Source organism: Triticum urartu, chromosome 2A (assembly GCF_056163025.1).
Source record: "Triticum urartu cultivar PI428250 chromosome 2A, HENAU_Tu73, whole genome shotgun sequence".
NCBI classification, from domain to species: Eukaryota; Viridiplantae; Streptophyta; class Magnoliopsida; order Poales; family Poaceae; genus Triticum; species Triticum urartu.
Genome location: NC_141874.1, coordinates 576,149,089 through 576,172,619, shown reverse-complemented (window position 1 = coordinate 576,172,619; position 23,531 = coordinate 576,149,089). Strand labels below are relative to the sequence as shown.

The 23,531-nt window shown below is 44.9% G+C and overlaps 1 protein-coding gene across 1 annotated transcript; it reads left to right on the top strand.

The window, feature by feature from the left end:
* The first annotated feature begins 7,034 nt into the window (after positions 1 to 7,034).
* LOC125538930 (uncharacterized) lies at positions 7,035 to 12,933 on the top strand. Its single transcript, XM_048702243.2, has 7 exons — positions 7,035 to 7,395; positions 7,954 to 8,053; positions 8,160 to 8,225; positions 10,513 to 10,627; positions 11,512 to 11,594; positions 11,689 to 11,750; positions 12,530 to 12,933. Exons 1-7 carry the CDS (start codon positions 7,181 to 7,183, stop codon positions 12,636 to 12,638), a joined length of 750 nt encoding a protein of 249 aa, XP_048558200.1. The 5' UTR covers positions 7,035 to 7,180; the 3' UTR covers positions 12,639 to 12,933.
* The last annotated feature ends 10,598 nt before the right edge of the window (positions 12,934 to 23,531 follow it).

Here is a 23,531-nt window from a genome sequence, read left to right as displayed (position 1 = left end):
CAGCCACGCGATCGTGATCGAACGACCGAGATGATGGAGGAGGTTTAGGTGGGTTTTGCGCCACTTTGGAGGGGTGTTGGGCTGCAACACACACGAGGCCTTCTCGGTCCCTCGGTTAACCGTTGGAGTATCAAACGAAGTCCAAATGGTACGAAACTTGACAGGCGGTCTACCGGTAGTAAACCAAGGCCGCTTGGCAAGTCTCGGTCCAATCCGGAAATGTTTAACCCCCACACATGAAAAGAAGGTAGAAATGACCACCAGAGGAGATAGGAGCGCCGGAATGCAAAACGGACAACGGGGAAAATGCTCGGATGCATGAGACGAACACGTATGCAAATGAAATGCACATGATGACATGATATGCAATGCATGACACGCAAGCAATGACAAGGCAACAACAGCGAATAACTAGAGGACACCTGGCACATCGGTCTCGGGGCGTTACATATATTGCCATGCAACTTTTCACCATTCCGTTCATTATGACACACTCCATCAATGTCATATTGCTTAGCATGATCATGTAGTTGACATAGTATTTGTGGCAAAGCCACCGTTCATAATTCTTTCATACATGTCACTCATGCATCATTGCACATTCCGGTACACCGCCGGAGGCATCCATATAGTCATACTTTGTTCTAGTATCCAGTTGTATCATTGAGTTGTAAAAAAATAGAAGTGTGATGATCATCATTCAATAGAGCATTGTCCCCCCCCCCAAAAAAAAGAAAAAAAAGAGGAAAGGCCAAAAAAAGGCCAAAAAAAGAAAGGCCAAATAAAAAGAATATAAAAGGGACAATGCTACTATCCTTTTTCCACACTTGTGCTTCAAAGTAGCACCATGATCTTTATAATAGAGAGTCTCTTGTTCTGTCACTTTCATATACTAGTGGGAATCTTTCATTATAGAACTTGGCTTGTATATTCCAATGATGGGCTTCCTCAAAATGCCCTAGTTCTTCGTGAGCAAGCGAGTTGGATGCACACCCACTAGTTTCTTTTGTTGAGCTTTCATACATTCATAGCTCTAGTGCATCCGTTGCATGGCAATCCCTACTCACTCACATTGATATCTATTGATGGGCATCTCCATAGCCCGTTGATACGCCTAGTTGATGTGAGACTACCTTCTCCCTTTTTGTCTTCTCCACAACCACCATTCTATTCCACCTATAGTGCTATATCCATGGCTCACGCTCATGTATTGCGTGAAGATTGAAAAAGTTTGAGAACATCAAAAGTATGAAACAAGTGCTTGGCTTGTCATCGGGGTTGTGCATGATTTAAATATTTTGTGTGGTGAAGATGGAGCATAGCCAGACTATATGATTTTGTAGGGATAGCTTTCTTTGGCCATGTTATTTTTAGAAGACATGATTGCTTAGTAAGTATGCTTGAAGTATTATTGTTTCTATGTCAATATTAAACTTTTGCCTTGAATCTTATGGATCTGAATATTCATATCACAATTAAGAAGAGTTACATTGAAATTATGCCAACTAGCATTCCACATGAAAAATTATCTTTTTTATCATTTACCTACCTGAGGACGAGCAGGAATTAAGCTTGGGGATGCTTGATACGTCTCCATCGTATCTATAATTTTTGATTGCTCCATGCTATATTATATACTGTTTTGGGCAATATTGGGCTTTATTTTCCACTTTTATATTATTTTTGGGACTAACCTATTAACCGGAGGCCCAGCCCAGATTTGCTGTTTTATGCCTATTTCAGTGTTTTGAAGAAAAGGAATATCAGACGGAGTCGAAACGGAACGAAATCAACTAGAGAAGTTATTTTTGGAACGAAACCCACCCGATGGACTTGGACCCCACGTCAAGGAAGGAACGAGGTGCTCACGAGGGTGGGGGGCGCCCCCCCAGGGCGCGCCCCCTGTCTCGTGGGGCCCTCGTGGCTCCCCTAACGTACCTCCTGCACCCATATATATCCACGTACCCTAAAACTTCCAGAACGAAGATTAGATCGGGTGTTCCGCCGCCAGAAGCCTCCGTAGCCACCAAAAACCAATCTAGACCCGTTCCGGCACCCTGCCGGAGGGGGGAATCCTTCTCCGGTGGCCATCTTCATCATCCCGGTGCTCTCCATGACGAGGAGGGAGTAGTTCTCCCTCGGGGCCGAGGGTATGTACCAGTAGCTATGTGTTTGATCTCTCTCTCTCTCATGTTCTTGAGGTGATACGATCTTGATGTATCGCGAGCTTTGCTATTATATTTGGATCCTATGATGTTTCTTCCCCCCTCTTCTCTCTTGTAATGAATCGACTTTCCCCTTTGAAGTAATCTTATCGGATTGAGTCTTTAAAGACTTGAGAACACTTGATGTATGTCTTGCCATGGATATTTGTGGTGACAATGGGATACCACGTGCCACTTGATGTATGTTAAGGTGACCAACTTGCGGGTTTCGTGACATTGGGAACCTATGCATAGGGGTTGGCACACGTTTTCGTCGTGATTCTCCGGTAGAACTTTGGGGCACTCTTTGATGTCCTTTGTGTTGGTTGAATAGATGAATTGAGATTGTGTGATGCATATCGTATAATCATACCCACGGATACTTGAGGTGACATTGGAGTATCTAGGTGACATTAGGGTTTTGATTGATTTGTGTCTTAAGGTGTTATTCTAGTACGAACTCTAGGGCTGTTTGTGACACTTATAGGAATAGCCCACCGGATTGATTGGAAAGAATAACTTTGAGGTGGTTTCGTACCCTGCCATAATCTCTTTGTTCGTTCTCCGCTATTAGTGACCTTGGAGTAACTCTTTATTGCATGTTGAGGGATAGTTTTATGATCCAATTATGTTAGTATTGTTGAGGGAACTTACACTAGCGAAAGTATGAACCCTAGGCCTTGTTTCCTATCATTGCAATACCGTTTACGCTCACTTTTATCACTTGCTACCTTGCTGTTTTTATTATTTCAGATTACAAAAACTATTATCTACCATCCATATACCACTTGTTTCACCATCTCTTCGCCGAACTAGTGCACCTATACAATTTACCATTGTATTGGGTGTGTTGGGGATACAGGAGACTCTTTGTTATTTGGTTGCAGGGTTGCTTGAGAGAGACCATCTTCATCCTACGCCTCCTACAGATTGATAAACCTTAGGTCATCCACTTGAGGGAAATTTGCTACTGTTCTACAAACCTCTGCACTTGGAGGCCCAACAACGTCTACAAGAAGAAGGTTGTGTAGTAGACATCAAACACCAGTACCCACATCAAGCACTTGTTTAATGTTCAGACTTGGATTTAACATGAAAGAACTATCAAGTAAATTCAACAGTTGTTCATGACAGTTGACCCGATCTATCAACCTAAACTGTCATGACAATAGGATCAGTTATAACTAGATGACACCCTAAGTCCTAAGCATGTGTGCACTCGAAGAGTAGGTGGCAGATATCCTCATCACCATAATGGCTAATAGGACAAGCTTTGTCTGAACTGATGTGTCAAGTAGTTAGTATCGATTTCCCGGGGATAATCACATTTAAAATCACTAGCAAAATCTGCACTTGATGTGGAACCTTTAGATTCCATAATATACTCCAAACCGCCAATAGAACCACTTGGTCGAGATATCATATTTTATAAGAGTGCACCCAGTTTACATGGTATGCAGTTCGAACCAAAGAAGATCACGTTATGTTCGTGTGCCAGGCAATGAAATCAGTGAATGCCTGATAATTCAACATCATTTGCGAGATCCTTAGAACATCCATTATATTGAAGATATTTGTAATACCAATAAGATCATTGACTGAAGATAAGATTGTTTGGCCATGGGGTGTAATAACCTATCTATCTGGACTTGCTGGAATCCAAAGATAATTCCATATATTGACTGCCTTGCTCGAACCAATCCTCCATACATATCCTATTTTAAACATGTCAAGTCCTTTTAAGATGTTTTGCCATGTAAATGACGCCCCCTTCTTCTTTGGTGTTGCTTGCAACAAACTCCCATTTGGAAAATATTTCACTTCCAGTACCTTTGCACACGAAGACTCTGGGTCTATAATTAACCTCTACCATTGCGCAACGAAATTTCCAACTTAAAAGAATAGAGATCCATGAAAACCATGTCTCCTTTACTCATTGGGAAACATAGCTTCCACCAAGCAAATCAATGCATCTTTTTATTTTCATCATCACCACCCCACCAAATTTGAGCAATAATATTTGTATTATCTCTACAGACATCCTTAGGCAAGCCGAAAGACATGGCAAATACTAGTATGGCTTGGGATACTTCCTACAAAAGTATCTCTTTGCCGCCTATAGATAATCGCTTTTTCATCCAACCAATCAAACACATTTTAATGCTATTAGGAAAGTGCTTGAAACAATCACTTCTATCAGGCCCCCACCATAGCTGGAGGTCCTATGTATTTATCTGATAATGCTTCAGTATCGACATGAAGAACTTGGCAATCTCCGCTCTAGAATTGACATTAGTATTTAGACTAAGAAAACATACTTGACTTTGCCAAACTAACCATTTGTCCTGAACTTTAACAATAGGTGTCCAGTGCTGTAAGGTAGTCACATTTAACACATCAGGTCTCAGGAGAATTAGAGAATTGCCAGCAAATAAAGGCGTGATACAGATGGTGCATTTCTACACACTCTAGTCCCATCCATGGCACCAACTTCCTCATGCTACAACATACTAGAAAGACCTTCTACACGAAGAAGTAAAAGATAAGGGAGAGGGGACCCCTTGCCTAATACCTCTCGGAGGGGTTGAAAATACCCATCTCTTGAGAATCAAATACCACCTTATACTTCGATGAGCTAACACATGCCATCATCATTTTGATCCATTGTTCATGGAACCAAAATTTCTGCACCATGCTCCTCAAGAAAATTCATTATACATGGCCATAAACCTTGTGCATATCCAACTTCACTACACATAATCTTGCTTGTCCTGATCTTTTGTTTTTAATCTTATGTACACACTCATAAGCATTAAGGATGTTACCGGTGATAAGTCTGATGGGTACAAAGGCACTCTGGGTAGGAGAGAAAATGTCTGGCAGACTAATTTTCAATCTTGATGGTAACATCTTTGAGATAAATTTATAAAGCACATTGCATAAGCTAAATAGGCCTATATTGTGTTTCCAGCTCAGGAGATTCAATCTTAGGTATAAGAACAATATAGGTATCATTCCATTCAGCCAGTATTTGCCTTGAGTTAATAGCAAGCAACACCACTTGAGTAATTACATCTCCCAAAATATGCCAAAACTTCTTAAAGAAAGTTGCATGAAGCCCATTTCAGACCTGGTGCCTTGAAACCATCAATGCTAAAAACTGCATTAAAACATCATCTCGAGTGAATGTTGCCATCAACACATCATTCATTTGATCCGATACCTCGGTTTGCACTTTCTAAATAATATACGGGTTCACTTGCCGCACCTTTGATGTAAAAAGATTAATGAAATAATTTTGGATGTGCGATCTTAATGCTGCCATAGCTTCCAAAACGTCATCATTGCCATCCTTTATTATTTTTTATTAATTCTTCCTTCTCCTAGACGATGCAAAAACTCGAAAAAGATGCAGTGTTGTGGTCACCATTTTTCAATCAATAACAAGTTGCTCTTGATCTTTGCAAGTAGTGGATTTCTTCTAACTCCAAAAGATACTCAACAAGTTTTGCCAATTCTTTTTTCTTATGTTCATTTTCATCATTCATGGACCTCTCATATATGGAGTTACTCTTAGGAGGTGTTTGGAACGCCAGAAGGAATGTAAATGTAAACGTAATTAGATATCATTGTTAATGTAAACGGAATGGATAAAAAATGGAACCTGTTTGGTTAATTGGGATGTAACGTAATCGATTACACAGATCTCAGTTTTCGTCTATTAACTGAAAGGATGTCAGTGCTCTCATGTCTCACCCCCTTCTCTACGGCGGAGGCAGTGCGGAGGTGTCGTTCAAACGATGGCATGGTGGAGCCGGCCGAGCCGACTCGTCATCGTTGTTGTGATTGTAGGTTGGCTCAACTTGGAGAGACATGCGACGTGGTCTACTACAACTGGAGATGTTGTCCACATGTGAAGCAGCAAAGAGGTGTCATTTGTACGACGTCTAGAGCTGCTGCGCTGGCATGGTGACCGCTGCGATGGCATTGAACCAGCCTGCGAGTGCTCGTCGCCATCATTTGTCTGCAGGCCATGGTCGTTCCCTTTCTCGGCCTCATTGGTGCGCCACCATGCCCCAGCAGCTCCGCTTCATCGATTTCGTCAGGCTGAGAAAGCAGAAGATCAGGGCGGCAGAGCTTTTGCTGGAGTTTGTTACTGACTCACGGAGAAGAAATCACCCGAAGAGATAACTGATAACGCGTGAGGCCATTTTTCATTACGCCCGATTTTGGGTGGAATCAATTTTCTTCTAGGGTGGGATCTGTTGCCGTGTAAATGGATTACAGCTCAACCAAAACAAACATAATCTGGAGCTATCTATTACCAACACAAACATGTTACATTTTACTGACTAATCAAACACATCCCTAGGATAGTTCTGAAACCACACAAATCTATATATCTAGTATATACCAAAACAAAAGGACTCAAAAAGAACCAACTAATCTCAACCATCAAACTATGTCAATTCAATCCCTAAAAAAAAATCTAACGACCTAAACTGCTCAAATGATGAACACTCAACATATTTAGTACTACCAAATATTAACATCAGCGTAAACAACGGAGCATCATAATTAATATATCATTAATATTCATCCTAATATCAGTATGCAATTAATATCCTACCTAATATCAGTATGCAATTAATACCATGCCTAGTATCAGTACACATTTTATCCGGTACATGTTACTAGCAAGCACTGGTTTTACGCCCCAAAAGTCGCCGGTTTTCCGCAAAGAAGGGCAGTTTTGAAAAGAAAACGCTGCCTACGGTCGCACAGTGCGAACGGCTCCAACATATAACCCCCAAATGGATCGAGAAGATCCCCAAACTAAAAGGGAAAAAACTTCTTTATTCCCCACATCCACTCGTAGCGGGAAGAGGAGAGACAGGAGCTCCCCCAACACTCGCTCAGAAGCAGCAGCTCCAGCTTCCCCCAGGGAGCCAAAATATTCGCGCCAATTGGGAGGCATGGGCGCCAACGGGCACCCGCCGCCCGCCAGCGCCGCCGCCCAGAACGGGTCCCACTCTAGCGGCGGCGGCGGCGGAGGAGGAGGAGGTGGGGGCGGGGGAGGGGGAGCAAACCCTAGCTCCGGCGGCACGGCGGCGGCGCTCCGGCACGACCCGGGCCTGTCCCGGGAGTGGACGCCGGAGGAGCAGGCCATCCTCGACGAGCTGCTCGTCAAGTGAGTTGCTGGGCTACGCGGGTTTTGGGATTTCGTCAATTTGGACGAGGTGGAGGGTTTGAGTTCTTACTTCGGACGTCTGTGGCTATAATTCGTCGATAACTTTGAGAATTAAGTAGGTTCATTAGCATGTAGTGGAGATTACAAGTTGCTACCGCCTCCTTCTGGGTTCAGATTAATCAATCTTGCCCCCTCAGGTTGACATGTGAATATGCTTCTTCTTGAAATGTTAGTGCTATTTGGACATGTGAATAATGTTCTCAGAATATATATTATCCACCCTTTCTTCTCTGTCCATATAGATATGCTTTATTCTGCAACACGGTATATTATGCCAATTATTCGGTACCCATATAATGCGGTAAAGCACCTATGCACAAGGCACCTAGTCGCCTTGTTGTCATCAAAATGACAGCAGAATCAAGATTGCAGTTGGGCATAAAAAGTAGTACTCACTGTTTTAACAACAATTTGAGGGCTCTATGAATTCGCTAACTTTGTGCACCATAGTTTTTGCGCCTCACAGCTCCATTGATGTTCCTTGATATTTGCTCTCAGGTATGCATCTGATGCGCCTGTTATTCGGTATGCAAAAATAGCCATGAAGTTGCCAGAGAAAACAGTTCGAGATGTGGCTTTGCGGTGTAGATGGATGAGTGTGAGTAATATAGACTTGGAATGCACCTTTTGCATTTCTGTTATCATGGTACCCAGTCTCTTACTGGGTTTCAGCAATGATCTGATGCTATGCATTCAACCTGCAGAAAAAGGAGAGTGGTAAAAGAAAGAAAGAGGACCACAGCTCATCAAAGAAAAGCAAGGACAAAAAGGTTTGCCAATTTCCCTTTTTCCTCAATTTTTATGACTGTTATAATGCAACTAAAGAAATCAATGCTGTAACAAGTTGGGAAATGCCAGCATTTGGTTGCACATAGTTTGGCAAGTTTGAGTGGTTCCTCCAGATCGACTAACTTTTTGTAGGTTTGTTTCCCAAAGGAAGAAATCAAGAAATCTGCTCTAAAACTCGAGCATATTATTCTACTAGTATTTCTTTGATATTCGATTATGCGTTGGAATTTTTCTGCTAAAACTTTCATCGATGACTATGCACTGCAGATGCATATGTGAACTTCATGTGGTTACATTGAAATATCCATTTTATAAACGCAAGGATCTATGCTCCTTTCACGTATTAACAGAGTATGAGGCAGAACATTTTTCTGAACTTGAATGAAACTTAGTGTCCAGTATTTAGCTTGTTAGACCATCTCCAATGTTGCGTTGGTTCGAAGTAGAAAGGGTTACAATTGGAATCATTGAGATTTTTCCGTCCAGTGCATAACATCAATGTTTGGGAGTTACCTTCAGAACTAAAGAAAACGGTAACAAAACGGAATCTAGGCATGTTTTCTTCCCCCTCTGGTTCCTTCTCTCCTCATCCAAACTTAACGGGACACCATCCAAATCCACCGCAAGCGATGGCAAATCGCTCTGCTAGCCCAAAAATGAAATCTCGATGCTAGCCACCGGTGGCCATACATACTATTCCTTCCTTCAATTAAGGTTCATAATGTTTTAATTCGTAAACCTATCTTCCGCTGTCACCAACAATGGCAAGAGAATAGCAGTGGCAGCAATGTTGATGGGAAAGGCAAGCGAATAGCAGCATACAGGATAGCAGCAGCGCTGACAGGTGACAGGGAGTACTAGTATTGTTTTGTAAAGAAACTCGACCAACCAACACTAGCCATTGGTGCATTTTTTAAGAAGAAAGGTGAACACCAACCCAGCGGAGGCTGAGCCTTGAGCACGGGTCGGCGGGCTGTGAGCATTTCAGCCTGCTCTAGCTAGCCAACTGGTCGACGCAAGTTCTCACTAGTATTTTTCATTATTTATTGTCTTGGGATCTAACCAACAAGTTGGTTCGACTTCAAGCTTTCCTGCTTTGAAATGCCTGCTCCATTGTATGAAACTATGAAACCAACTCATTACTCGCTTCAAATCGCTTTCCTGCAACACTGGAGATGGTCTTAGACCACAAACTCATGCTTGAAGATACATCATATTTTTATGGAACTTGTTTTGTTTTGTACAAATATAGGCTGGCCTTTGCTCTATTGATTTTCAACCCAAACATCCCATAATATGTTTTTTGACTTCCTTTAAGGGCAGTAGCTCATCAAAATAAGTTCTAAATATTGTTTTACACTCCCTCTGTCCATGTATATAAGCCCCCCTTGAATGTGACCCTAATTTTGACTATGAATTCGAGCCTAACTTTTATAGCCTATAACTCATATTTTGTTAGTCAAACTTAGGCTCAAAATTCGAGGGGGACTTATATATTTGGACGGGGGGAGTAGTACTAATCTTTCTGCTCCATTATTTCATGGCGGTGTGGCTGCCCACCCAAGTCTGTCAGGGGGACTGCATCAGAGCAGTAGCCATTCCTAGGTCCTGCTGAGGACTGCGGCATTGCTGGCACCATAGTTACACAAGTGGATGAATTAGATTCATACTTTCTTTTCTTAATATTATTTACTGTTGGGGTCTCCCCTACAGTTTTCAGTTAAAAAAGATTCATACTTTCATGTTAGGAACTTAGACATAAGGTATGCTGGTCAGTTAAGTGCATTTTTATGTTTGGATAGATGGATTGTATCTTTGGTATACATTAGATCTTGTTTTGTGGCCAGCTATATAAGTACAACACAGTTATCCTGTCACAAAGCAAGCAATAAGCAAAAGCTTTTCCACTTTGGCAAAAAGCCACAAAAGCTCCTAAATAGGGGCTTTTTGCTTCGGCTTTTGGCTTATGAATCAATATTGTTATATGATGGTATAAGCCAAAAGCCGAAGCAAAAAGCACCTATTTAGGAGTTTTTTTTGGCTATTTTGCCAAAGTGGAAAAGCTGCAAAAGCAGAAGCAGAAGCGCAAACAAACAGGGCCTTAGTCTTTTCATTCTCCACTGCCCTTCTGCTGGTGCCCCATTCACCTCAACCAGGTCGCAAGGCCCTTACCCAAGCTCACACATGGCAGCTGTACACGATTATGTAGCTAATGCGCCTCATTTAGATTTGAATAAACTTGTATCTGACAGCCGCTCACTGCTGCAGGAGAAGGTTGCAGATTCTTCATCGAAACCACCTGTTCATATAGCTGGAAGGCCGAGTGTTCCGCCATACTCCCTTCCAGCACTTCCCATTGATGATGACGAAATTTCATCCAAAGGTAACTCATATTGATGTTCGCTGAATTATTTCAGTTGACTATCTAGTTTGGTCCTTGTTTTTATTTGCTGCAATGTAGGACTGTATGTGTTGCATGAAGTGAAAGAAATAACCTGCTTATATGATGCAGGACTGGTTCTGCTGATATGCAATAAATGTTTTCATATCGTTGATTCCAACATCATATTAGCGATCAACTGACATGTTTATATTCTTAAGAAAATCATTATGATACACGCATCTTGGTTATACTATACAATTAACACCACTTTGATTCAGTTTTGGAACCAGCTCAGTTCAATAGAAATGCAGTTCCCTATGCCTTTGGTATCTAATATCCTGTGTCGGAGAATTTGATCAGTTGTTATAATCTTGGTCACATATTTCTCATATCTTAGATACAGATCCATCCATTGAACAAAAATGTGATCCTTCATATGCCGGTGAGAATTGTGCGGTTATCGCTCTCAAATGATTCTTGTATGGCTTGGATGCCTGGAATTAGAATTATTTGGTGAAGTACTGGAGTTGTGTTTCTAGATTCAGTTCCACTGCAGCTTGCTTTGTTTATTTCTTCTTGATAGTGGGTGTCAGGGCAATAACCTGGTTAAGGACACTAGCAAACACAACTTTTTGTGCATGTGAACTAGGTGACATGTAGTCTATAGTCACATGGGTCTTGGCATCTCTGTGCATTTCGAAATGTTAAGTCAAAAACTATTTTGAGAATAGTCATGCATGCTTATTGCTCACATTATCCTTCTGAATAATGTTTTTTTATGTTCAAGAGTGATTTATCTCCCAGTTTTTAAATATCATGACTATTGTCATTGATGGCCTAGACTCCAAGTTGCTCATTTCCTCATTTTTATTTCCTTTCTGTAGCAATTGGAGGTCCAACAGGAGAACTCCTTGAAACTAACGCCCAGGTTTTAAGTCAAATTTCAACAAACCTTGGCACCATGCAGGTATCATTTTAAAACTTCAAGACTATTTTGGTGATGATTTATGCACACTTGCAAATGAAGACTGTTTTTCTTACTTGAATTCTTTCATCTCCAGATACAGGATAACATCTCTCTGCTGTGCCAAACTCGAGATAACATACTCAGGGTGTTGAAAGAGTATGATTTCCTTTCCTTGCCTTATACTGTATTTTATATTCTTAAATTTTCGAAATGATGATGACATCAGTTTAAGGCTTTTGTTATTAAGTATTGATCCGGTAACATACTCAAAGTGTTAAAAGAGTATGCTTTCATTCCCTTGTTTTTTTCCCCGTATATTCTTAAATTTTGAAAATGATGAATCCATGACATCAGTTCAAGCCTTTTTTTGTTATTTATTACTGTATTGATCAGTATCCTTTTTAGACACTTTTATCAGTAGGCAGAGAGTAATTTCTATTACACAAGGAAAGGATAAATTTTGTCTTTAGGACTATCATTTCTTCCGACATTAGCACATCATATATGTGTGTTCACAGTAGATGAATGTCTTGTGTGGATTCATCTGCTAGCCAATTTTACTTTTTTTGGCGAAACATCTGCTAGTCAGTGTTACTACTATTGCTACAAGAAACTTATAGGCCTATAAGGTCAGTTTCTTGCGGCATGAGAAATTCAAGAAAACCAATATCCGTCCGCTTAATCAAATCCAGTTTAGGAGCTCGTCTTTTTTTTTCATTGTAAAAAGTGACCGGATGCTCGTACCCGTCAAGATGCCAATGCTTCATCATATCTAATCGACCTTTAATTTGCGTAAAGTTTTTTGTCTCCAAATTGTTAAGGATTCTAAGATTCAAATCATCATTCCTTTTTCCTTTCAAGAAAAAGCATGATGGCTGAGTTTCATTCATAGAGGAATCGAGCTGAGTTATAATTTGCACGCGACATGCTTGCAGGATGAATGATGCCCCAGAGATCATGAAGCAGATGCCACCACTACCCGTGAAGATAAACGAGGAGCTTGTCAACTCCATACTCCCCAGGCCAACTGTACCTATGCAGTAGTGATAGTGAATGGAATGTGTTTTCCATAGTCTGAAGAGCCCCTTAGATAGGCAGCAAAAATAATACTCCTAAGAAAAATGCCAGCCTTGGCCCTAGTTTGTTCGTTTTAGATCCTTCCTCATATCATATATGTATCTGCAGATGTTGATCTTCCAACTGTTACTCAAATTAGGGGGTTGGAACATGTACAGGGCTTACCAGGGGTTGCTTTTACTGCAGTTGTGAGTTTAACTCTGGCATTCTTTGTAGTGTAATAGCCTAATGTGAATGTGATGGAATATGTGAGTTGGCCTTAGTTTGAGTTCTGTGCAGTCTTTCCTTAAATTTAAGTGGTATACTTGCCTTCGTTACATCGCAGTAGGAAGTTGAGCTCTCTTTTGGTTGATGTCTAATTTGCTACGCCTTGGTTGTGGTACCTGAGAGGAATGAAATATGTACCGAGTGATTAAAAGACCATATTGGTCCTCGCAAAGAAATTGCTAGAGCTTTATATGCTTTCTTGGCCAGTTACTTGCTCAAAGGAATGTTAGAAAGGGCACAATTTAGCGAAAAATGATTAACAGACCATATCTGTTCTTCTGAACTCAAGCTCAAGTGGACAATCAATTCGGCTCTGGGGAGCATTTGCTTCCGCTCGCAATTTTTTTTTGTAAATGTAAAATAAAGCGAAAAATTAAATATGTACATATTCTCGTCTAAATGTTATCTGTAAACATTTAGGTGGAATGCCAAAGCATTTCTATGTGTGCAAAAAATGCAAATTGGCTGACAAATATTTGGCCTTTCTTGACTACTTAGCTTTGTTTTTTCGTTGAGAAAATTACTGTTTGGTTTCATATAAAAATTATCATGCACGCTTTGACACTAACGTGAATGTGCAAAAAAAAAACAGTTTTTCAATTTGTTTGTTATATCTTTTGAATTTATTGTTCACCGCCGAAGCAAGTGCTCCCTAGAGCCAAAACTGCCATGCTTGAACTCAAGGCTAAATTTAGTCAACTACGTAATCTTTCACTAATTCTTTCTTTTTTTGCTCTAAAGGTAAAGTAAAATAACATTTCAACCGCCAACATTGCTTGCTGGACAAATTGACGGACGTGCAGAGGAGGTCATGCATCGTAAACCCCAGGACTTGGTCGGAGACTTGCGAAGGTTCCTATCAAGCAATATCACATCGCTCCTAGCGATTGAGCAATACCCATCAACATACCTGACTATGGGGTAAGCATGTGATTTGCCTTTCTGGAACTAGACCAAAGAGCCGACATGAAATCTCATATAGGCCACGGTGGGAACCTCCAGACATGCCCCATGCCAAAATTGAACATTGATGGAGCTTTTTTGTGAAGAAAGACGATGATGAAGGCTAGAATGATTTTGGGTGATCATCTAGGAGCGGTATCTTTGCTGCAACACGAGTGATCTTCCATTGTTGTGATTCCCACGAGGCTGGGATGACAACCATGGATGAAGGGCTTCGACTTGCACTCCATTGATTAGATTTGCCATTGATTGTAGAAATGGACTATGCTACAGATGGTGCAACCCAAGAAGGTGGATCGGTTGAGGTATGTTTATCGTGTTCGTGCGATCAGATGGATTCTGGCTCAAGAAAGGAATGTTAGTCTAGCTAGGACACATGAACGTGGCGAGCCATACCCTTGGTTCTTTGGGTCACTCGCGACAACGCACTGCCTGCTATTTCGTTATTCCCCCATGAAGATAGCTAGCATAGTTTACTCACTATACGTGATCAATAAAAGTTCCTCTCTTGTAAAAAAAAATGTATTCAAAAGGAGAATAATTTAGCACATATAAAAGTCATTCAACTTCCAAACTCAACAGAAGGCCTCTCAAAAGTGTCGAGATTGGGCCTGTTTGGGATTGCTCCGCTTCACCAAAATTAGTTTCGCTCCACTAAATTCACTTTGGAGCAGTTTCATTCAGAAGTTGTAGCACTATCAAAAAGAATGTTTAGCTTCCATCTAGCTCTAGCTTCAAAAATGATAAATTTGGTGAAAAGGATCTATTTGATTGGTCGAGGGGGGAGAAACGAAAGGGTATTCACTTACTGGTGGCAGTGGTGGGTAATTTCCACCCAACTCCAGCTTCTAGAGTTTTTTGGAGCACCCCCTGAAGAGCTTCATAAAAAACTGAGCTGTGCCCCAAGTTCTAGTTTTTTTGTGGAGCGGCATATTGTGGAGCTACCTCGTTTGGCTTGTGTTTTCTGAAGCGGAGCTGAATTTCAAGGATCAGAGGAGTCCCAAATAGGCTCGTACCATCTTTTCTTAGGGCCTATTTGTTTCAAGTTTAGGCATCATATTCTTGTAGAAAATCAGAAGGTGTTTGCGGCGAGGGGTTGAAAGGTGTCACTGCCATAATCATAGAGCTACCTCCCGGAGCACCACGAGAGACCACATTTGCGTGAGTAACATTTGTAGGAACAACACTAGACGACGGTTGGTTGGATGGGTTCCCGGAGTGATCGGAGGTGTCCATGGCATCATCCTTCTCCTTCGCACCGTCCTTATCGTCCGCATCATCACCCTCGCGTCTCCAAATGAACGGTACAAAATCTGGATCAGGAACATAACCTGCCGCTCTCTCCTGAACCTGAATGCATAGCCCTTGAGCTTAACCAGTACATCTGTAGCAAGAAAAGGCCCAACATCGTCCTTATCCTTCTCCAAAATTCGAGTATTCGTCATAGCCACCAGAATACGGACCACCCCACGTCGTCGCAGACTAAAGAGGTCGACATCCAGGGTCTTGCCCATCAAGGTGCCAACAACCCATAGACCCCAAAAATGGCGCACAGTATGGGGAACTCTGTCAACATGGAGCCAAATCTGCTGAAGCTCGAGCTTATGTGGGATGTACTGTGACTTTCATGCGGATACGGTCATCTGAGCATTAACCGACAGCACATTCATCTGAATACCATCCACCTTGTCCAAGTCCTCAAAAGACGGGAAACTGACTATATAGGCGTCTGACCCAGCTGAATAGCTTCCCATTTCCATTGAGTATGTATCGGGCATCTCCTGGCAATCTGAGTCCCAACCACGCTAGCAGGTACCATCAGACCGCTAACCCGCACATGAGCGATCGATGTCTGGGTCGGCACCAAGTGATTTTTAACCACCCAATCTGGCAACTAGGCGAAGTAAATCTCCTCCGCCCCCACTCTCAAAACAAAAGTCGTGGGCTTCGGGAGTTTAAGAACTGGGCACTGCAGCGTTGGATGGGCTATCTTGTCACATATATAACAATAATGTTGTACCGTGCAGTCCTTCGCTGAATGCGTATCAATTGCACACTTCCAACAACGAACCCCTTTCTTAGTCTTGGTCTTCGTACACTAGGATCCACCTGCACATCGGTCATGGAATCTACAGACGGTGGGGCAGCTATCCCCTGTGGCATCTGTGGTACCTGTGGATGTGGCTGCAACTTGAACTGATGGTAATGCACCTGTTGATATGCCTGCATGTGCTGTTGTGGTATCGGTTGAGGCGGAAGTTGTTGTTGTCCTAGAACGTTGTGAGGAGGAAAGTGATAACCCTGCTGAATAGCACCAGCGGTAAACTGTTGTTGTTGCGGCTTCTTCTTCTTTTTACGTTTCTGTGCCGGCTAAGCCACGCCCCCCCGGGATGGAATTGCGGGGGAGCGGTCACCCCCGATGGTGGTGGAGCCCCATACATAGGAACCGACCCTCCGGCGACGGCCGGACCGTAGGGTGAGTTGTACTGCCCAGGGTGACCATAAGCAGAGGGCTGGCTTCCACCATGGATGTAAGGCGACGCCGGTCCACGCTGCTGCTGCATGGGGGAATGGCTGGTGAACCCCTATGTCGGAGCCTGAGGGCGAGATGAAGAGGCAGTTGCCCCCGCAAATAGAGGGCCATGAGGAACCTGTTGGGGAACGTAGTAATTTCAAAAAAATTCCTACGCACACGCAGGATCATGGTGATGCATAGCAACGAGAGGGGAGAGTGTTTTCTACGTACCCTCGTAGACCGTTTGCGCAAGCGTTATATCAACGCGGTTGATGTAGTCATACGTATTCACGATCCGACCGATCCAAGTACCGAAAGCACGGCACCTCCGAGTTCTGCACACGTTCAGCTCGGTGACGTCCTCGCCTTCTCGATCCAGCAAGAGAGGCGAAGTAGTAGATGAGTTCCGGCAGCACGACGACATGGTGACGGTGTTGGTGAAGAACAATCTCCGCAGGGCTTCGCCTAAGCACTACGAAAACTATGACAGAGGATAAACTAGAGGGGACGGGGTTGCCGGCACACGGCTTGGTGTTTCTTGATGTGTCTTGGGTGCTAGCCCTGCCCCTCTATTTATATGTTGAGCCTTGGGGTCGAAACTTGGAGTAAAAGCCTCCACAAAGTCGGTTTCACCCGAAAGGCAAGAGTCCTTCTCGGACTCCAGGGCGAGACGCCAGGGTTCCCGGCGTCTGGACCCAGACGCCAGGGACCCTGGCGTCTGCCCCCTGGACTCCGCAAAACTTCCTTTTGCGCTTTCCAAAATCCTCGTGGGCTTTCCCTTTGGCCCAGATAAAGTGTTCTCGTGCCCAAACATTTCGGGAAACATCCGGAACCCCTTCCGGTGAATTTAGGAACCCTTACGGAGATCAAACACTACTATCCACATATCAATCTTTACTTCCGGACCATTCCGGAGTTCCTCGTCATATCCGTGATCTCATCCGAAACTCCGAACAACATTCGGTCACTGTTGGGGATATTACCACTGGGCGTAAACCGGCCTATCTGGGCCGGATTAACTTCATCAGTAGTTAAGCATGTTAAAGCCCATGAAGATAGATGAGGGCTCAAGACCCATAATCGGCTGAGCCTGTAGCCGTAAACCGGCGTCAATATGTAACTTGTATTGTAAGTAAGGAATAAGTAGAGACCAAACCGGACACATCTATGAGCCGGTGTTGGGACTCTGTAAACCGACGGGCGTCACCCATGTATATAAGGGGATGACCCGGCGGCGGTTCAAGGACAACAGACAACAACTCGAGACATAGGCGAAGCTTATTTGCTCCCTAATCATCAAAACACCCATCAATTCCATCACAACTAGACGTAGGCTTTTACCTTCATTGAAGGGGCCGAACTAGTATAAACTCTCTTGCGTCCTTGTGTCCGCTTTAACCCCTTCAAGCTAACCCGTAGCGATGGCTCCATGACTAAGTCCTTTCTCTAGGACATCTGCCGTGACAAAACCATGACAGTTGGCGCCCACCGTGGGGCCATCGCACGATGGTTTCCGGTTCTTGGAGGGCCACTTTGAAGGACTCGAGGGCTACGCTGTAGGCCGGATGACTAAGAGTCGTCGCGGCAAACTCTACATCGACGACGCAGGCTGGGGCCCCGAGGCCGGCTCAATTGAGTACGGGTATCGGGTCCCCTTTGGTAGCATTCACGTTTTCATTGGCAAGATCGGTGAACCGGGCCCTGAGCCGGACATCTGCACCGACCTCGTCGAGACGGCTCAACGTGCGCGATCCACCCGGGTTAAACCGGCCATGAAGCGTGCCTTCATGGGAATGATCCATGGAGGGAGTTATGAGGACAGATCGGAGCTTCGCGGGGCGACTGCCGTTCGTTCCGGTGACGAATCTTCGGCCGGAGAAACCGAATCTCTTTATCAGCTACATGATGGCCGGATTGAGAGTTGTTCCGATGGCGACAGTATTCCGGACCCCTCTGATCTGCCTAACCAGGTTGGAATATTCATGATCGGAACACAAGCAGCGCTTCACTCTTCGACAGCCGCGGCAACGATCTCCGGTTCAGTAGCGGCAACGGCTGCCGGGGCAGGAGGCCCTGTGCGCCCGCCGGCTCAGGTTCTATCAGAACTATTTGATGCGTTGGCTGTGCTTATGGCGGAAGTTAATCCGCCAGATCAGGACGTTCACAACACGGAGATTGCAAAGGTAAATGAACAAATCGCCCAGGCCAAGACGGATCTAGCAGCTGAGGATACCAGGATGGCCGCAGAGCGGGCCGCTTTAGACGCACAGGCCTACAGGCTGATGTTGGACCAGAGTGCGTCGCAGGAAGTCATGAGGAGGAAGCACCGATCCCGCTTACCTCCGGTTTTCGAGGCTAGAGACCTTTTTAACACTCCAGGGCCAAGAGCCAGCAATCCGCTGGAGGGGAACCGGGCAGAAGCCCCTGGGACCGGTGCGCCGGTTCAACCCCGTCAGATGGACTCACCTCGTCCAAACACCGTTATACCTCAAGATGCTTTAACACCTCCGGGTCACTACTCCAACCCAATGGACAATCTTGTTGCCGCTGCTGCATGACTGGAGGCCATTCCAATTGAAGGTGACTCGCCGCAGGCAGTAGAGACGCGACGGGTCAAGGAACTTCTGAGGACAGCTTTGGCCCAACAGGAAGCGTACTCTACAGCCGCGACCGGATCCACTTGACCCCCCGTCCAAGCCGGAGCTATAGCAGACATATGGATGAGCCAGCAGTGTCGAGTAATGAATGATGTGGAGCGCCCCGTGGCAACAACCCGACGGGTGGTGCTGATGACGCTCAGGAAGTGGTGAACCGGGCCCGAGCGCGCAGGGAGGCTGAGTTAGCCGCACAGCATCAGGCTCGGCAGCTCACGCCGGTTCGTCCAACCATCTCGATCGAACCTGGTGTTACTTCTAGTTCTTTGGGGGTGCCTTGCCTCCCCGCTTTACGCAACGTGCGCCTGCCCAAGGATTTCAAAGGCCCACGCAAAGTACCAAATTACACGGTGGATCAACCTCCAGAGACATGGGTAGAGAGCTATGAGATGGCCATGGAGATGCTGGATGTGGATGACACGGCATGTGCGAAATACTTCACCATGATGCTTGAAGGAACGGCCTGTACTTGGTTAAAAAGCCTTCCCGCTAATTCTATCAGTTCATGGGCCCAATTACGAGCCCGGTTTATCAACAATTTCAAGGATACCTGTAAACAGCCTATGTCGATAGTGGACTTAGCTGCATGCGTCCAAGAGGAAGGAGAATCAACGACTCATTGGGTGCGCCGGGTTTCACAAGTGTTGCACTCCTCAGATCGCATCAACGCTGACATCGCAGTATTAACCCTAGAAGGCAACTGTCGGTTTGGGCCCTGAAGTTGAAATTGGGACGGATGAAGCGTCATTGCACCGACATGGGGACCCTCATGGCCGCTTTGGTAAAATATGCTGATTCTGATAGTACCAAGGATCCCGAATCTGATGATGACAAGACACGGAAGGGGAAGAAGAACAGCAGCTCCAAAGGTCAGCAGCATCACTGGGTAGGCAATGGCGGAGGAGGCAAGCGTAAAGCGGATGGTAACATGGATTTTGTGGCTAATACCAACGCACAGGACAATGGCCAGCGACGCAAGGGTAGGCCGAAAAATCGTAGTGGAGCGCCCAACCCTAACCCAAACCGCCTGAACTATCTGCTAAGCCAGCCCTGCCCAAGACATGGGACGAAGGAGGAGCCAGCAAACCACCTTTGGAAGGATTGTTTTATTATGCAGGAGTTCAAGAATTCTAATAATTTTCGGTATGATCACGGATCTGGTGGTGGCTCAGGGTCCCGGCCGGGTTACGGTGGAGGAAGTTCCGGTTCAGGATTTAATGGTAATCCGGGCGGACATAACGGTCAGAATAGTCAGAACAACCAGGGTAGTTACAACCAACAGCAGCAACAGTCAGGTTACCAGAGCAACCCAAAGCAGTTGAGTAGTGGGCAGTACCATGTCTTTACCACTAGCTTGGACAAGCGAGACCGGAAGGTTCAGAGACGGGCAGTCAACTCTGTTGAACCGGCCACACCCCGTTATCTACGTTGGTCTGAACAGCCAATCATATGGAGCAGAGAGGATCACCCGCCCCAGATCGATAATCCGGGTCAGTTGGCTCTGGTGGTGGCGCCTCAGGTGGGAGGTTATAAGTTCACCAAGGTGCTCATGGATGGAGGGAGCAGCATTAACATCCTGTACTATGAAACCTTCCGTCGTATGGGACTAACAGATAAGAATCTCAAGCCGTCCAATACAGTATTCCATGGTGTAGTGCCTGGCAGATTAGCATATCCCGTTGGTAAGATAGCTCTTGAAGTGTCCTTTGGAGATGATCATGATTCCAGGTCGGAGACATTGACGTTTGAAGTGGTGAAAATCCAAAGTCCATATCATGCCCTGTTTGGGCGACCGGCATACGCCAAGTTTATGGCTCGGCCCTGTTATGTGTATTTGCAGCTCAAGATGCCGGGTCACAAGGGGACAATAACGGTTCACGGAAGCCGCAAAATCGCTTTGGAATGCGAGGAAGGAGATGCGGTTTATGCAGAGTCGGTTTGTGCCACCAAGGAGTTGAAGTACTATAAAGACAATGTTGATCCAGCGGACATGACTCCGTTGAAGAAGCCAACTACGGAGCATGATCCGGCCCTGAAGTTCAAATCGGCAGCAGAAACTAAGCTTGTTGACTTCGTACCTGGCGATTCGTCCAAGCAGTTCAGCATCAGTGCCAACTTGGATCCGAAATAGGAAAGCGCGCTCATCGAGTCCATCCGTGAGAATCGGGACATTTTTGCATGGAAGCCCTCTGACATGCCAGGTGTACCGAGGCAACTCGCTGAGCACACACTTAATGTGGATCCTAAATACAAACCGGTGAAACAGTTCCTCTACCAGTTTAACGAAGAAAGACGCAAGGCGATTGGAGAAGAGGTAGCCAGGCTCTTAGCAGGTGGTTTTATTGTTGAAGTTTTTCACCCTGAGTGGCTTGCCAATCCGGTGCTAGTCCTTAAGAAAAACGGCACCTGGCGTATGTGTGTGGATTACACAGATCTTAATAAAGCTTGTCCAGCAGATTGATAAATCATTGATGCTACGGCGGGTTGTGAGCGTTTAAGTTTTTTGGATGCATATTCTGGCTATCATCAGATCAAAATGGCAGTTAAGGACCAGGAGAAGACGGCATTCATAACTCCCTTTGGAGCCTTCTGCTATGTGTCTATGCCCTTTGGGCTCAAAAGTGCCCAGGCAACTTATCAACGGTGTGTACAAAATTGTCTTCACAAGCAGATTGGCCATAATGTACATGCTTACGTGGATGATATCGTGGTTAAATCTAGGGAGAAGGAGACTCTGGTTGATGATTTGAAGGAAACCTTTGATAACCTAAGGACGTACAAGATGATGCTTAATCCGGACAAGTGCGTCTTTGGTGTACCGGCGGGCAAGTTATTGGGTTTTTCTGGTGTCCAACAGGGGAATTGATGTTGGGGAACGTAGTAATTTCAAAAAATTTCCTACGCACACGCAAGATCATGGTGATGCATAGCAACGAGGGGAGAGTATGATCTACGTACCCTTGTAGATCGCAACGGAAGCGTTGACACAACGTAGAGGAAGTAGTCGTACGTCTTCTTCCCGATCCGACCGATCCAAGCACCGTTACTCCGGCACCTCCGAGTTCTTAGCACACGTACAGCTCGATGATGATCCCCGGGCTCCGATCCAGCAAAGCGTCGGGGAAGAGTTCCGTCAGCACGACGGCGTGGTGACGATCTTGATGTTCTACCGACGCAGGGCTTCGCCTAAGCACTACAACGATATGATCGAGGTGGAATATGGTGGCAGGGGGCACCGCACACGGCTAAGGAACGATCTCAATGATCAACTTGTGTGTCTAGAGGTGCCCCCTGCCTCCGTATATAAAGGATCCAAGGGGGAGGGGTGCGGCCAGCCCTATGGAGGCGCAGGGAGTAGGACTCCCCCCCCCAATCCTATTCCAAATAGGACTCCCAAGGGGGAAAGAGAGAGAGAGGTGGCCGGCCACCTCTCCTAGTCCTAATAGGACTAGGGGAGGGGGGGAGGCGCGCAGCCCACTATGGGCAGCCCCTTTCACCTTTCCACTAAAGCCCAATAAGGCCCATATGACTCCCGGGGGGTTCCGGTAACCTCCCGGTAATCCGGTAAAATCCTGATTTCACCCGGAACACTTCCGATGTCCAAACATAGGCTTCCAATATATCAATCTTTATGTCTTGACCATTTTGAAACTCCTCGTCATGTCCGTGATCACATCCGGGACTCCGAACAACCTTCGGTACATCAAAATGCATAAACTCATAATAACTGTCATCGTAATGTTAAGCGTGCGGACCCTACGGTTCGAGAACAATGTAGACATGACTGAGACACATCTCTGGTCAATAACCAATAGCGGGACCTGGATGCCCATATTGGTTCCTACATATTCTATGAAGATCTTTTATCGGTCAGACCGCATAACAACATACGTTGTTCCCTTTGTCATCGGTATGTTACTTGCCCGAGATTCGATCGTCGGTATCCAATACCTAGTTCAATCTCGTTACCGGCAAGTCTCTTTACTCGTTCCGTAATACATCATCCCGCAACTAACTCATTAGTTGCAATGCTTGCAAGGCTTAAGTGATGTGCATTACCGAGAGGGCCCAGAGATACCTCTCCGACAATCGGAGTGACAAATCCTAATCTCGAAATACGCCAACCCAACATGTACCTTTGGAGACACCTGTAGAGCACCTTTATAATCACCCAGTTACGTTGTGACGTTTGGTAGCACACAAAGTGTTCCTCCGGCAAATGGGAGTTGCATAATCTCATAGTCATAGGAACATGTATAAGTCATGAAGAAAGCAATAGCAACATACTAAACGATCGGGTGCTAAGCTAATGGAATGGGTCATGTCAATCAGATCATTCACCTAATGATGTGATCCCGTTAATCAAATAACAACTCTTTGTCCATGGTTAGGAAACATAACCATCTTTGATTAACGAGCTAGTCAAGTAGAGGCATACTAGTGACACTCTGTTTGTCTATG